The following is a 16,344-nucleotide window of genomic DNA, read 5'->3' as shown; positions in this document are numbered from 1 at the left end:
ATCCTAAGAACTGGGCTGGAGGGTAATGCTTCCTACCCTGCCCCTGAATTAGATCCACCCTCCCAGTCTCAGGGGCCATTGGACAGCCCTAGGCCATTCCCTCATAGGAAGCCACCCATTTTCCTTGGGGAAAGGGAGGCTCAGAGGGCTCAGGAACCCAGTTCTCTTGACTGTGGCCCCCTTTCCAGGGCCTGCAGAGTTGTTTTTCTCCTCCTTGGGCCCCCCTGTCCATCAGCGTTGTCCTTGGGTACTTTCTTTGGCTCCCCAGGGATGCCAGATCATTCCTCCTCCATGACTCAGTTTCTTTTTTTAGTGCACAATCTTATTTAATCCATTCAATCCCTAAGAGTGGATATTATTCCATTTGTGACTCAGTCTTCACATTTGTTATTAGACATAATAATTACCGGTTTCTTCTGCTAGGTCTCCCCACTCGTATCCTTACACTTTCTTTCACACTGGTATGTCTTCCTTTGGCTCGTAGTCATTCATTCAGTGAATATTTGCTGGGAGCTTGCGAGACACTAGGCTCCGTGCTGGGTGTGGGGGATACATCAGGAAGTGAGGTGGTCCGCCAGACACTCACAGTGTCTCTGAGAGACAAACTATTAAATAAAAGAGTTGCAGATGTGCTCATGGTGACAAGGGGGAAGTGTGGCACGTCTGGGAGCTGCTGATGAAGTGGACAGGAGCTGCCCTGAGGAAGTGAGGTCACCACTTCACTTAAAACCCAAACCCGGACTCCTTACTCAGCTCTCCAAGGCTGATCCCTATTTCTCCAACTTCATCTTAGCTCTGTAGCTACCTGCCTCCTTGCTGTATCTTGACACACTGAACTCTGCAGCCTCTGGGCCTTTGCACACACTGTTCCCTCTGCCTAATCTCTCCGTGGCGTCTCTTTGCCTGACTGTTCCTTCTTGCCTCAGCTCAGATAGCCCTGTGTTACAGATGGCCTCCCTGTCCTTGTCCTCTAACATAGTACTACTTTATCATATTGCCCAGGTGGTTGTTTCTCATATTTTATTTATTTTTTGTCTTCATCGCGCTTAACAGTACAGTATTCCCTCACTTATCACGGGTATTATGTTCTAGACCCCCCTCCCCGCCCCCCGCGATAGGTGAAAATCAGCGAAGTAGGAACCTTATATTTATTTTAGTATTTATATATATTTTTAAGGCTTTATAAACCCTTCCCACACACTTATAAACCATTCCCAGTCCCTTATTAACCTTTCCCACTCCCTTATTAACCTTTTCCACTTTTATAAACACTACTTATGTTCTTAAACATATTCTACACTCTTAAACCTACGTAACTTTAACAACATACATATACAGTACCGCAAAATCCTGCGATATAGCGAAAAATCCGCGATAAATAATTAAATGTAATATTTTTAAAAATCCCACGATACAGTGAGGCCACGATAAGTGAACCACAATATAGAGAGGGACTACTGTATTTGAAATCTTTTATTTGTTGGTTGACTGTGTGTCTCGCCAATGAGTTGGGGCTCCATGCAGAAGATACAGAAGGGGCCACATTAGCCTTGTTCACCACTGTTCTTTCCACCCCTATGCTTGGCACAGAGCCTGGTACACAGTTGGCACTCATAAATGCTTGTTGAGAGAGCCTCTCCCCAGTGTATTTGTTTCCTATTGCTGCTGTAACAAATTACCATAAACTTAGTGGCTTAAAACAATTCCAGGTTATTACCTTATACTTTTGGAAGTCTGAAGGTGTTGGCAGGGCTGCGTTCCTTGTGAAGGCTCTGGGGGAGAGCCCCTTCCCTTTTCCAGCTTCTAGAGGCTGCCTACGTTCCTTTGTGAGTGGGCATTCCTCCATCCTCGAAGCCATCACTCCATCCTCTGCTTCTGTCATGTCACCTTGCCTTCTCCCGCTTTGATCTCCTTGCCTTCCAGTTATAAGAACCCTTGTGTAAGTTACCTGGGGCCACCCATGTAATCCAGGAACATCTCCCAATCTTGAGGTCTTTAATCACATTTGCAAGATCTCTTTTGCCATGTAAGGTAACATATTCACAGATTATGGGAATTAGGACATGGACATCTTTGGATGGGGGGCGTTATTCAGCCAATTACACCCAGGTGCCCCCCTTCCTCTACTCTGGGTGCCCAGGACCAAGTTGGGTGTAGCCTGTACTCAGGCACAGGGCCTGGTGACCAGATCACCCCTTCCCCCTGCAGGATGAGATCGAGGAGCTGCGGGCAGAGATGCTGGAGATGCGGGACGTCTACATGGAGGAGGATGTGTACCAGCTGCAGGAGCTGCGCCAGCAGCTGGACCAGGCCAGCAAGACCTGCCGCATCCTGCAGTACCGGCTGCGCAAGGCCGAGCGCCGCAGCCTCCGCGCCGCTCAGACTGGCCAGGTGGATGGCGAGCTCATCCGAGGCCTGGAGCAGGACGTCAAGGTTAGCCCAGGGCCTCCCCCAACTTCCACAGGTGCCCTTGTGGGGGTGGGACCCAGGTCAGCCTGCAGCTCACTCCTTGTGTGTCCTTGGGCAAGTCGCACCACTTCTCTGGGCCTCAACTTCTTCATCTGTAAAGTGGGGATCCCTGGTGAACTGACAGGGATATCCCAAAGTGATGCAATGTGAATCCTACTAACAGTAGTAGCTACTGTGTGACTAGCAGCCACACACCTGGTGCTGGGCTCTGAGTTGTCCCTGCACAATTCCGTGGAGGTTTCTTTATTGCACTAATTCATGGAGAGTAGTGAAGGCCTGGCGTTGGACTGGGCTGGTCTAGGTGTTGGCTCTCATGTGCCCTAATTTTGTGATTTTGAGCAAGTCCCCTGAGTTTCGGTGTCCTCATCTACGAGATGGGTGTAACGGCGGCCCCCGCCCCACATGTCTCCCTGAGGGTTAGATGAGGTATGTGGGTAAAAAGTCACTGTAAACACCACAAAATGTTAGCTGTTCCGATTCCCATTTTCCAGATGAGGAAAGTGTAGCTCAGAGGACGAAAGTGCTATCTGTGGTCAGTGACCCTGGGTACCTGGCAGAACTCCGTGCATCAGCCTTCCACGGCTCTGCCTGACCTTCTCCCTCTGCCTCAGTGAGCTGAGGGCTTGGGTTGGGAACTGGCCTGTGGGGCCTCTGGAAGAGAGGTCCACCCTGCCCAGGTCAGCCCTGGTCAGGGGCTGAGAACTTGGTGGTTGGGGGAACTCAGCTCCCTGTTCTCAGAATTCAGTCCAATGCAAATGGGCAGGCGGGGGCGGGGGATGGGGCAGGGGGGGTGCGGGGGGGGGGTGGAGGGATGTAGGAACTGGGGGTGGGGCACCTGGTGCAGCCTGGGACCCCTAGGGAGTCTTCCTGCAGGGGTGACATCTGAGCTGAGGCCTGAGGGAGAAGGGGGCATGAGTCAGGAGGCCAAGGAGGAATGCTGGAGAAAGGGGTGGCTGGAAGGGCAGGGCCGGGGAACAGTGAGTACCAGCCGCACGCAGGCTTCCTTCCACAGGTCGGTTGTCTCATGTGCACAGTGGGATGATGGTCTGTTGTACAGATGAGGAAACTGATCTCAGAAAGGTTATGTCTCCAAGTCCAAAGTGCACCTCTACCTGAGACGGCAGCTCCCGGGACAAATGGTGACACAAACACTCAGGTGCCTGACACTTGAGTGTGTGGGGTGAGGAAGAGCCTGGGAAGCTCAGGGGAATCTGAGTTTGGGCCCAGGTAGTTGGGGATTTCGGGCAGGGACACAAAGTCAGCCTCAGAGAGAGGAAGAAGAGGGAGGCTCTCTGGGGCTGAGCACAGGCTGCCTGGGTTGCCGGGGGGCCTCTATGGGAGGAGCTGAGAGCAGCTGGTATGTGTGTGTGATGTGCCTGAGTGCAGTGGTGAGAGGGGGGCCTCGGCAGTCTGGGCCAAGTGGAGGGGGAGTGGAGTGGCCCCTTTTGTTGGTATTTGAACTAGCCAATCAGCGTCAGCCGTGCCCCTTTCCCTCCCCCCTTCTCCCAGTCCCTGCAGCTGGAGCTCTGAGCTCATCCACTCAGGCCTGGGCTGGATGCCTCTGGCCACCTCACTGTGCCTCATGTGCTGGGGATGTTCTGGGGCATTTTGAAGGTCCTGGAAATATTGACTTCCCTGGCATCTCCAGGGAGGGCTGGTGGACCCAGGTGGGGCGGGGTTCTGGGAGGGCCTAGAAGGGTATCCAGAGGGACTCTGTGACTTGCTCTCTCAGCTCCTTGGCCCATGCCCTCAACTGGCCCCCACCTCTTAGGTCTTAGAGCCTCAGTTTCCCCTTCTGTTAAACATAGGGCTTAGATAACTGCATCTTGAGGGCTTTTGCAGCTCCAGTGGTTTTACTGAGCATATAGGTTATTGGTGAGGGCGCCATGAATGAAACCTCAGGCCTTGGACCACCCCCAACCCTGTTCTTCCTCACCCCACCCCCACCTCTCCACCCCCTGCCAGGCTCTGTCACTCTGCTGGTCCTCACAGCTGGCAGGACCCACAGAACCTCAGCAGGAACATTGCTTGGCATGAGGGCAGGGGCAAGGGCCAGAGACCTTCTCTGCCAGTTGCTTGCTGTGTGACCTTGGGTAAGCTCCTTCACATCTCTGAGCCTCAGTTTCCCCAAGTGGAAAATGGAGATTAAACTGGTTCCTCCCTGTAGAGATTTTTGTGAAGATAAAATGAAATAACTCAAGTAAAGAGAATGCTAAGCTGAAAGTCTAGCTCTGGATGCTCAGCAAATGAACAAATGTTGGTTGTGGTGTTATTGTTCAGGAGAACTTAGAAGGCATGAACGAGTAGGACAAGTAGCTGGGGCAGGGGTGGGGAAGGAGAGGACAGAATCTCAGCTGGCCTGGGTGGAGAAGAATCACCTAGGGGGCTTGTTCACAATGTAGATTCCCAGACCCCACCCTCAAGTTCTGGGATCCTATGGAGAGTGTCAGGTTCCTGAAACTGGGATGTAAATTTCCAGCAGTGGGAGGCCCAAGACACACCACTAAAATGTTTCCTTTCTTAGAAACAGATGTTGCTGGAGAAAAAGTTCTGGCTTTGGGTTTAATTCCTGGGTGACCTGGGCAGGTGCCTCCCTTCTTTGAGCCTCAATTTCCTCCTCTGTAAAATGAGGGTGACATTCCTGCCCTCCCAGGGTTCCTGGGAGGATTTAGTCACACAGGGCTCAGATGCTGCCCGGCAGGGAAGGGGGAGATTCAGAAGGACAGGGACACCCTGAGGCCCATGAGCTGAGGGCACAGGGGCCAATCAGTGAGCAAGCAGAACTGCTGTGGCCCAGAGGCTGCTGGTTGCATTTGGCAGGAGTCAGGCCCCAGTGCTGTAAACAGTGACCTCATGACTGAGGGCATTTGTTTGTGCTTTGGGGATTTGCCCTGGTTTCCGGAAGCTGCAGCTGCTTCGTCCCCCTAGTAGTAGCTCAGCTCCCCCCTCCCCCAACCCCGGGAGGAGTTGGGAGGATCAGGAGATGATCCAATGAGACAGGCAGGTGGGGCCCTACGGGCACCTGACAGTGTGAGCCCACTGTTGGGCTTACTATTGATACTTTTATTGTTGCTATTAATATAACGTGTCATCCAGCTTCAGGCCAACAGCAGGGTCAGGTTGAGAGCAAGACTCTAGAGTTGACCCTATCTCATTTCAAATCTTGGTTCTGGAGCTTCCTACCTATGAGACCTTGAGCAAGTGGTCTTACCATCACCCCCGAGTGCCGAGGAGGCCCAGGAGCACTGAGGCTCAGAGAGGGGAGGGGACAGGCTCAGGCTACAAAGCCCTTGCCCTTCGGGCCAGCGTGCTCTTTGCTCCCGTTAGCTGCCAGTGGGGGCACAAGGCTCTGGGATTTGAGATGAAGGGCTCTTTTGTCTACATTGGAATTCTGTAAGCTGCCTGGCATTGGGCTTTTCAACATAGCACCCCTCAAGTGGGGGGCACATGTGGAAGGGGATCCTATGGGGAATAGGGCAGAATGCAACTGGGGGCTCATGGAAGGGATGAAACCGATTGAGTTACTCAGGAGCGCAAGAGAATCCAGGAATCCACATGGATTATGACAACTTGGTGAGGAGCCAGTCACCTCCCCAGGTTGAGGCCGTGGTGGGGACAGAGCAACCCACCAGATGGAGAGGAACAGGGCCAGGTAGGAGTGTAGTTGGAGAGGATCCCTGGCCCCAGCAGCTGCTCCCTGATTCCAGTCAGGGACACAGCCCTCACTGGACAATGGCTGGGGTGGGCGCTTGGGGGGAGCATCTCCAGCCAAGCTAGGGCAGGTGCAGCTCCCATATTTCAGTTATTCACTCCTTCATCTTTCTCCCTTTTTGCTTGTTATAGCCTTGGATTTGTTCATTCATCCGATAAGCATTTATCAGGCATTTAGTGTGGGCCAGACCTTCGCTACTGCTGGGACACAGAGAAGTGAAGGAGCCCAGGAGTGGTCTACAACCTTGACCTTTTTCCCACCACTCCTGCCCCCAGGGCCTAAGCAGGATGAATGAATGAATGAATGAATGAATGAGTGAAGTGGTGATCAGGACTGGGGCTCACTGGGCAACTTAAAAGCCCCAAGCTGGGACCATAGCCAGGAGCTTGGGGCTGAACATTTCCAGCAAAAGCCCTGACATCAAACCAAAAAGGGAGGTTTTGGGGTACAGGGCCAAGTCAGATAAAATCAGAACACAGAGGTGAAGCAGGAATCTTGGCAATGCTTTCAAAACTGTTGTATTATTTGAGCACCTACTATATTCCAGCCACCAGCTGGAGCACTGTGTCATTTATTCCTCACAGCAGCCCTTGTGATCAATGCCCCCTTTTGCTGATAACCAAGCTGAGACTTTGAGTGGTTAACTAACTTGTCCTGAGTTACACACTCAGTGAGTGCTGGACTCAGGCTGGGATGTAGTTTTCCCACCTGCAAAGTCCTGGTTCTGATCCTGAGGGATTGCTCATCCCACGTAGGAGATGAGGAAAGATTGGTGGCCTAGTGAGGCTGTGGGAGGATCCTCATGGGCCAGCTTCTGGCTGTCTTAGGAGATCTTCAGGGACAGAGAGAGGCAGTGGGCATCGGAGGGAGGGGAAGGCACTGCTGAATTTCCTTTCTGGCCGTTGTTTTTCCTGGCCTGCCTCACATACTGCCAAGGGGTCTGTGCTGAGCTGGGCCAGGGCCCAGCCAGAGGGCAGAGCCAGGGAGGGCCCTCTTTCCTTCCGGCAGGGAGGAGGCACCATGGTCATTTCCGAGACTGGCAGGCATGGAGAACTGGGCTCTCGGCCCCACTCTTGCTGGCAAAGACATCGTACCCCTCCCGGAGGTCTGGCCGTGCTGGCCCCTCAACCAAATGCCTGGGTTCCCCCAGCTTAGCCCACAATAGCTTTGTGTGACTCTGAGCAAGTCACTTGCACTCTGAGCCTCAGTTTCTTTGTCAGTAAAATGGGGACAGAATTAGGATGAAGATGAATGAGTCTGGCACATAGTAGGTATTCAACCGATGGTAGTGCCCAGCCCACTCAGGGCTGGTTGTGATTTCCCAGCTAAGAAGCACCCTCCTCATCCCCAGAGGCCCCCTTTCCTGGCCTTTCACCTCTGCCAGCCGGGGACAGACAGGACGGAGGGTGTCCTCAAGGAAATTGGGTGCTGTTGTTGTGGAGTCCTGGAACCAGGATTGGAATTCGCAGCTCTGTTAATGCCTTTCTGCAGAGACGACTTGGACACCTGCCTGGACTTTGTCATTTGGGGCATGTTCTATATCCCAGATGATTAGAAACAGGCCTCAGGGGCACATTGTTACCTCCAACAAGTCCTGCCCCTTTCTGGGCTTCAGTTGCTTAAAGCAGCAGCCACCACTCACCCAGCGCTCACTGCACAGGCAGTGGGCCCAGCCTTTTGTGCAATTGCTGATTCAGTCCTCCCGTTGGGCCTGTGAGGTTGGTGCTGTCACTGTTGCACCCAGTTCGCAGTTAAGGACACTGAGGCACAGAGTGGGGAAATGATTTGCCCAGGGTCACGTGTTGGTCGCTGGCAGAGCTGGCATGTGAATGGCTCTGGAGCTGCCTATCTGGCTCTGAGTTTCCCCTCCTTTAAAATGAACTTCTGGCCCAGCCACAGGCTCTTGCAAAGATTGGCAAGAGGGTGGCCAGGAGAGGCTTTTGGAAGTATTAAGGGGCCCCAGGTAAATTAAAAGGCATTCCTAAGAACAAAAAGGGCCTCGATAGCTTTTTGGGGCTGAACTGTGACATAGATATAAGGAACATGGGGTGCCTGCGTTTGGATTTTGGTCCTACCACTTCCTGTCTGTGTGACCCTTGGTGAGTTAGTTAACCTCTCTGTGCCTCGGTTTCCTCCTCTGCTAAGTGGGGATGATGAGAGAAACTGCCTGCTCAGGGGTTGCTTTGTGGCCCAGATGGGATGGCCCCTCAGCCTGCCCATGCCCCGCTCACCGCCCACTCTTGCTCAGGTCTCTAAGGACATCTCTGTGCGGCTGCATAAGGAGCTCGAGGTGGTGGAGAAGAAACGGGCGCGTCTGGAGGAGGAGAACGAGGAGCTTCGTCAGCGGCTCATCGAGATGGAGCTGGCTAAGCAGGTGCTGCAGACGGAGCTGGAACGGCCCAGAGAGGTGAGGGCCTCGTGCGTCCTGGGCAGGGCCAGGCTGGGGGCGGTGAGCTTGTGTCAGTTCCAGCCACGCTGCACGGTTAGGCCTCCCTGGCAGAGGTGTTGATTGCATTCTTTCCTCCCGCACACATTTTCTGAGCACCTCCTGGGTACATGTTGTGCTGGCCACTAAGGACCCAGTGGTGAATGAAAGATATTCGGTTCCTTTCTTTGAGGAGCCCACAGACTAATGCAGGAGACAGCCACCCATCCCAGAACCACCCTTATGGGGGGATTAACTGAGCGGACATACAGCTGTGCCCAGCATGGGGCTGGCCATCTGTGCCTTAGTCTCCTCAAACATAAAATGGGACAATAATGCCCCAAGTCATTGTGAGGACAAGCTAGAAAAACTTATGTGTACATGTCCCAGGGACTGCCAGGCACCGCCACTCAGTGCAGGGCTGAGGCTCTGGCCCATGTATCTAGACACTTCCTGATATGATCCCCAGACACCAGCCTCTCTGTCTTTGATCATATCAGTTCCTCCACCTGGCATGTCCTTTCTTCCTTCTGCTGTTAGACACCATGCTGGACACTTATCTCAACTATTTTCATAAAGGCCCCGTGAGGTTATGATCTTCCCCGTTTTATGGATGAGAAAACAACCCCCGAGAGAGGGATGGGTGTCCTCATGGTCACGCAGGGCCGTGGGCTCTGCACAATACCGACTAGAAACCATCAGCCTTGGTGACCCCTAAGGGCTGGAATTCTCCAGATTCCAGGGGTTTGTGTTCCAGGCATCCTGGTGTAGCTGCTGGCTTCAGCAGCATGGCTGGGCCTCAGCTGTCTGGCTGTTCACGAGGTATCCTAGGATCCTGCATTGTTCTGGGGCACACTCCTCACCTTCCCCAAAGGCAGACATGCCAGGTTACAGGACTGAGACAGCCACAGCCCCAAGCCACAACAGTCCTTCAGCTGCCCTTCCCTCGAGCGAGTGGGTGTGATATGCCAATGGTTTTGCAGGGTGGAGAGGGGGTGGTTACTGCTGAGGGTTGCAGTGGAGCCCTGCCCTTCTCCAGGGCTGGTGCGGGGGGGAGGCCCCTCTCTCAGGCAGCCTACTGCCGCCCAAGGCCTGGCCCAGAACACAGGGCACCTTCTTCACACATCTCAGTGCTGCCACCCTTGGTAGTGAAAAGGGGAGACAGTGCCTTGGAGGTCGGCCTGTTCCTATGGTGACAGAGAGGAAACTGAGGCTCAGAGAGGAACAGCAGCTTGCCTGACTTCACCCAGCCTTTCTTTGGCAGAGAGGTGGCTGAGACCCTGGAGCCACTTCCCCTCTCTTAAGTCTCAGTTTCTTCTATGACATCAGGATTGTAACAATACCCAGTTTACGAGGTTGTTTATGATTATTAATAAGATTGGGTAACCATGGAACAGTATGAAGAAGTTGAAAAGAATAAGGTAATGTGGCAGTTTCTGCAAAAGTTAAACATAGAATGATGAAATAAGCCAGCAATTCCACTTCTGGGTCTATAGCCAAGAATTGAAAGCTGGGACACAAACAGATATTTGTACCTCTGTGTTCATAGCAGCATTATTCACAATAGCTAAAAGGTATAAGCACCCCAAAGCTCTACTGATGGACCAACAAAAACATAGTGTACAGTATATGTACAATGGGCTGTTGGGCAGGAAGGAAATTCTGACACAGGCTGCAACATGGATGAAAACTTTAAAGAAATGACAGTAAGCAAAATAAGCTAGACACAGAAGGATATTTTCTTTTAAAATATTTTATTTATTTAATTTTAGAGAGAGAGGAAGGAAAGGAGAAAGAGGGATAGAAACGTCAATATTTGGTTGTTTCTCGCATGGGGATCTGACCCGCAACCCAGGCATGTGCCCTGACTGGGTATTGAACCGGCAACGCTTTGGTTTGCAGGCCAGCACTCAATCCACTGAGCCACGCCAGCCAGGGCAGGACAGATATTATTCCACTTATATGAAATATTTAGGGTAATCAGATTCATACAGACAGAAAGCAGAATAGTGGTTACCAAGGACAAGGGGAAAGAGAGGGGGTTTAGTGTTTAATGGGTACAGAATTTCAATTTGGAACAATGAAAAAGTTTAGGAGCTCAACAGTGGTGAATGTTTACAACAGTGTGACTATATTCAATGCCACTCAATTGTATACTTGAAAATAGCTAAAAATGGTAAATTTTGTTATGTATATTTGACCACAATAAAAAAGAAAATGCAGTTAAAATGGTGACTTTTATATTACATATACTTTGCCACAATAAAAATAAGTAAGCTAGATATATACAGTTGACCCTTGAGCAACATGGATTTGAATCCCACAGGTCTATTTATATGTGATTTTTTTTTCCAGTAAATACCTTGAATGTACTTTCTCTTTTTTATGGTTTTTATTAATAACATTTTCTTTTCTATAAATTACTTTGTTGTAAGAATACAATAAATAATACATATAACATGTGTTCATCGGTGGTTTATGTTATCAGTAAGGCTGCTGATCAACAGTAGGCTATTAGTAGTTAAGATTTTGGGGAAGTCAAGTTATATGTGGATTTTCAGCTGCATGCGGGCAAGTCGGTGCCCTGAACTCCTTTGTTATTCAAGGGTCAACTTTATAACTGTATATTGACATGAAAAGATCTCTTAAGGTACATAGTTAAGCAGAAGAAGGAAGTTATAGAAGTATACATATTGTGCAATCCCACTAATTATTTGGAAGAGCCATACAAAACAGATGGTTTTGAAGCATGTATATATATGCGCAAATGTATAACAAAAGCCTGGAGGAAAACCTACTGAACTGAAGAATCAGAAAGAGCGGGAGTAGGGTAAAGAATGACTTTTGCTTTTATACTATTAGTGCTGTAGTTACGTTTGTTTTTTTAACAATAAGAATGTATTTGAGTATTATTTATGAAATTTTAAATGCAGTCAAGCATGTAAAGGGCCCTTTGTGGTGCTTAGCACACAGTAGGTGCTCAGGAAACTGAAGGCAGTGTCAGCAAAGGTGGTCTAGCCCTCTACCTGGTGTGCTCCTGGATGTCTCAGGATCTGGGCAAGGAGGTGTGGCCCTGTGGTTTATTTGCTGATTGCCCTCTTCCTCCTTCTCATCCTGACATGGTTTCTATGGAAACGGGGGTCCCTTAGCAACTCTTCTGCCAGAGCATCATCAAGGTCTGCCTTTGCCATCCTGACGGGTTGCTGTGGCGATGCTGTCACCCGGCTGGGAACAGGATCCCCTGGCCTGAGCTGATGTGGTTGCCATGGAGATTGCTCTACAGTGGGAGAAGGGAGGGTAGCCAGCCCTAGCCATACCCCTAGCCATACTCTGCAGTGGAACTGTTGCCCAGCTGGACTGCCGCTCAAGAATCATAACACCAGCCTCTCCCTCGTCAGTATCATTCCCCCTTGTATGTTAGGCAGAGAGCCAACATCAGTGTTGACGTGATTTATCATAATATAGCTGCTGTGTCTGAGAGCTTGCTCTGTACCAGGCACCGCGCCACACATTTTATGTATGTCTTCACATAGTGTAACAACAGCTTCCCAACATACATAGTGTTGTCCCTGTTTTAGAGTTGGTAATCTTGATAATTTTTAAATTGCAATATAATCCACATATCACAAAAGTCACCTTTTTATTTGATTGATTTACTTTTACAATTTTAAATTTACTGATGAATTTTACAGAGAGAGAGGAAGGGAGAGAGAGAGAGAGAAACATTGATTTGTTGTTCCACTTATTGATGCATTCATTGGTTGGTTCTTTTATGTGCCCTGACCAGGGATTGAACCCACAACCTTGGCATATTGGACATTGCTCTGACCAACTGAGTACCCGGCCAGGGCTAAAAGTCACCATTTGAAAGTTTACAATTCAATGTTTTTTCAATATATTAATAATACATTAAGAATGGAACATGTCCATTGCTCCCAGAAGAACCCCTGTATCTGTTAGCAATCACTCATTCTAGCCCGTGGCATCCACTAATCTACTTTCTGTCTCTATGGATTTGCCTGTTCTGGAAATTTCACATAAATGACATCATGCAATTTGTGAGCTTTTGTGACTGGCTTCTTTCACTTAGCATAATGTTTTCAAGGTTTATCTGTGTTGAAGCAGGTCTCAGTATTTCATTCTGTTTTAAGACCCTTTGTATGGATGTAGCACATTTTGTCTATCCATGCTCATCAGTTGATGGACACTTGAGTTGTTTCTACTTTTTGGCTGCTATGAATAATGCTGCTATGAACATTTGTGTACAGGTTTTTGTGTGAGTATGTTTTCAGTTCTCTTGGGTATATGCCCAGGAGTGGACTAGCTGCATATTGATAGGACTGGGGAAAACGAAGATGGGATTCTTACTCAGGGCTCTCTAGCTCCCAAAGCCACACTGACTTCTGTGGTGATACCCTTGCCCCCCTTGCCCCGTCCAGAGGCCTTCCTAGGACCCTGCTATGTTCTGAGTACTTCCTCTCTGGTATAGGCTTCTTGTGCTGATTCCCACTCTGATGAGGTAGGAAGGGTGCAGACCATGGAGTCAGATTACGTGGGTTCATATCTTGGTTCTGCTGGCGTTGTCATCCGATGCGGCCTAGCCATGGTCTGCGTGGGGCGTGGCAAATGTGAAGTTGGAGTTGCATGGGCCTGAGTTGGAATTCTGGCTTTGCAGCTTATTTCCAAATAACAGTAATGCTGGGCAAATCATGTAACTGCTCATTTATAAAATGGGAATATTAATCCCTACATCTCAGAGGTGTTTGTGAGAATTAATAGAGACAAGCAGTATCCAGAGAATAGGGGCTTGGTAAATACTGACTCTCATTATCATTACCCTCAACCATTATGATGGCTGTGGGTCTGGAGAATCCTTGACCTTCATTAAATCAATTATGTTTCTGCTACTTCTTGCAAGGAGCTCTCCATCTGGGATGGTCAGTTGCCCATGGAAGGAACAGTTACGTTGCAAAGCAACACAGGCAATTGGCAATATCTGTCCCAGTGACTTTTGATTTGGGGCTCATGCCTAAGCCACTGACCCCCTCTCCCCTAGTGGTCTCCTCCAGGCATGAGCCACACAGCTTCCCTGTCCAGCTGCTTCAGCCGCCCCAGAAGAAGAATGTCTGTCTTTGAGACACACCTCCTCCCCAGGTCCCCTCTAGAGTAAATTTTGCACATACAGCACAGTCTGTGTTTCCAGTGAGACCTTTCCAAACATCCCTTCCAAGTCTGGTGAAAATCTACCCAGCTGTTTTGGCAGAAGGTTCATGTTATTCCTTGAAGGTTGGTCTTTGTTCCCTGGCAACATGGAAGGTGTTAGAGGGCAGGGGGCCCCTCCAGAGCTGTGCTCAGTCTGCCTCTCTGTGCGGGCTGGAGGGGCAGAGACATGCTCTACTAGTCTCCTGAAGGACAAGGGAGAACACAGCTCCTGCTCCTGCCAAGAGCCATTAGACCAAGAATGTTTAGAGGCACCACCCTGGCTGCTCAGAGGTGGCCTCTGAGATGCTGGTGGGTGGAGAAGCCCCTGCTACACGCCAGGCCAGAATGCCCTTGGGTTCGGCAGTGGGGACTGGCATTCCTGTTGGTGCCTGAGCACTGCCCTGTTCTACCCTTCCAAGGCCCAGGGCCAGAGCCCCTGGAGGCTCCATCAGGGGCTCTGACAAGCCCTGGTTTCTTGAGGGGAGCCACAGCCCCCCAGGCTGCATGGCCAGCTGCTGCCCTGCAGAGTGGAGGAAGGTCTGTGCTCTGTGAGTCTGCCTTGTTTTCCCTCCAGAGCCACCGAGCAGTGTGGGAGCCCACATGGGATGGGGGAAGGGGCAGTTTCAGCTGAAAAAGGCTGGAACCACTTTGGTCCTGAAAAGGTTTGCTGCTTCAGCCCCTCTTATCTGCCCACCGCCCTCCCATTCCGGTGAGGCCCAAGCCATTCAGAGCTCACTCTCTGCCTGTTGGAAGGTGTTCAGTGACTTTCCTTAGGGAAAGTACATTTTAAAAACCTTTGACTATCAACTTATCCCCTCCACCCAACAGGTAAAATATGCTTAGTAGGGAAAGACTAGCAATACATACACATAAACCATAAGGAGGAAAAATTCACATGTAATCCAACATTCAGAGGGAATTACTCTGAGTAATTACAAAATTACTGTTTGGGTGAGAGATATATGTACTTCCAATATAGTTTTTCTGTTTATACACACACAAATATGGAAATGTGTATGGTGTATGTATATGTGCATTTTTTTTAAACTAAAAAGGTAATAGAAGCTCAGTGAAGCAAAACTACCATTACAAAAGCACCTAGGCATGCTGGCTTACCTCTAAGGTGCACGCTCAGACAGTGGCTGCCTTGGTGGCCTCAGGCAAGAGAACCACGAGGGGTTCACTGCATTCCTTTCTGCGCTTTTTGAAGTTTGAATGTGTTATCCAGAAAAAATAGAAATAATAACAGCCATACATAAAAGAAAAGAAGTCTCCCTCACCACCTCCTTCAGTTCTACTGCCTCAGCCTAACCCATGATTAGCAGTTCTGTTTGTACCTTTTTTTTTTTAATTTAATTTTTCAGAGTTTGTAGCCTTCCAGGCCTTTGTCTATGCTCATACACTTATATATCTCTCTCTATGTATTTTAAAAAATAAGAAAGGTTATATTACATGCAACATACAAAGTAATGTAGCAGGAACACAGACTGTTTTCTAAAATGCTGAATGTTTAGGGGTTTTCTTCTGTGTAAAGTGCTTATTATAAAAATCAAAGATCACAGAGTCAAGTAAACATAGGAAGGAAAGAAAATCTAAAAGAGCACACCATCTATTTCAGTATTTTAAACACAGAGCCAAAGGTCAAGAGGGGTCTCCAGCCAGCCAGCTGCTGTGGTCACCCCCAGGCTGTGTAGAAGAACAGGTCAGGGCTGCACAGGGGGCCTTCTGCTTGGTCAGCATGGCATAGATTTACAGTGAGAATGTATTTTTATATATTAATTTTTTTAAATATTGTGTAATTAAAAAATGCTGGATAACTACATTCTCCCTTCCCCTCCCCCCCAAAATGTGGGGGAGCAAAAGTGCAAAATGCAAGTTTTCTATGTCCTCACTGTTGACAGCCTGGTGTATATTTTCAGACTGTTTCTCCCCATGTGTGCACATACACATACATTTTATATGTTAATATGCTTTGTTTTTTAATTACAGCTTTACCAAGATATAATTTGCATACTATAAAGTTGGCCTTTTTAAAAGTGTACAGTTCCATGGTTTTAAGAGTATTCAGAGTAGTACAACTATCACCACTCTGTAATTCCAGTACATTTTCATCGCCCTGAAAGGAAACCCCAAACCCATGATAGTCACACCCTGTTCCCCACCGGCAACCACTCCTCTGTCTACTTTCTGCCTTTGTGGGTTTGCCTATTCTGGACATTTTGTGTAAATGGGATCATACACTCTGTAGCCTCTTGTGACTGGCTCCTTTCACTTAGCATGTTTTCAGGGTACATATGTGTTGCAGCATGTGTCAGTACTTCATTCCTTTCTGTGGTTGAACAGTACTCCTCTGGGTGGGTATGCCACATTTTGTTTATCCTTCATCAGTTGGACTCTTCTGTTGTAGATTTTGTTTCGCAGGTTCTTTCTTTCCCTTATAAGATGTCTCAGGGACTTTACCATGTCAGTGAATCTCACTCCCCCTCTGTGCTTTTTGATGTTTTTAGGCTTTATATTATCTCATTCTTTTATATGT

At 49.1% G+C, this 16,344-nt stretch overlaps 1 protein-coding gene across 2 annotated transcripts in view; it reads left to right on the top strand.

Moving 5' to 3' along the window:
- MTCL2 (microtubule crosslinking factor 2) overlaps positions 1 to 16,344 on the top strand; it is a 92,049-nt gene that overhangs the window by 17,780 nt on the left and 57,925 nt on the right. For both annotated transcript variants that reach the window (XM_090286369.1, XM_090286368.1), the window contains exons 2-3: positions 2,209 to 2,433; positions 8,430 to 8,588. In XM_090286369.1, the coding sequence (XP_090142495.1) occupies positions 2,209 to 2,433; positions 8,430 to 8,588 (384 nt within the window). The remainder of the gene's footprint in view (positions 1 to 2,208; positions 2,434 to 8,429; positions 8,589 to 16,344) is intronic.

The sequence above is a fragment of the Furipterus horrens genome, unplaced genomic scaffold (assembly GCF_987537825.1).
Source record: "Furipterus horrens unplaced genomic scaffold, mFurHor1.1.pri manual_scaffold_8, whole genome shotgun sequence".
Taxonomy (NCBI): Eukaryota; Metazoa; Chordata; class Mammalia; order Chiroptera; family Furipteridae; genus Furipterus; species Furipterus horrens.
Note: the sequence above shows the minus strand (reverse complement) of the source record. Positions and strands in the feature narration are given on the sequence as shown.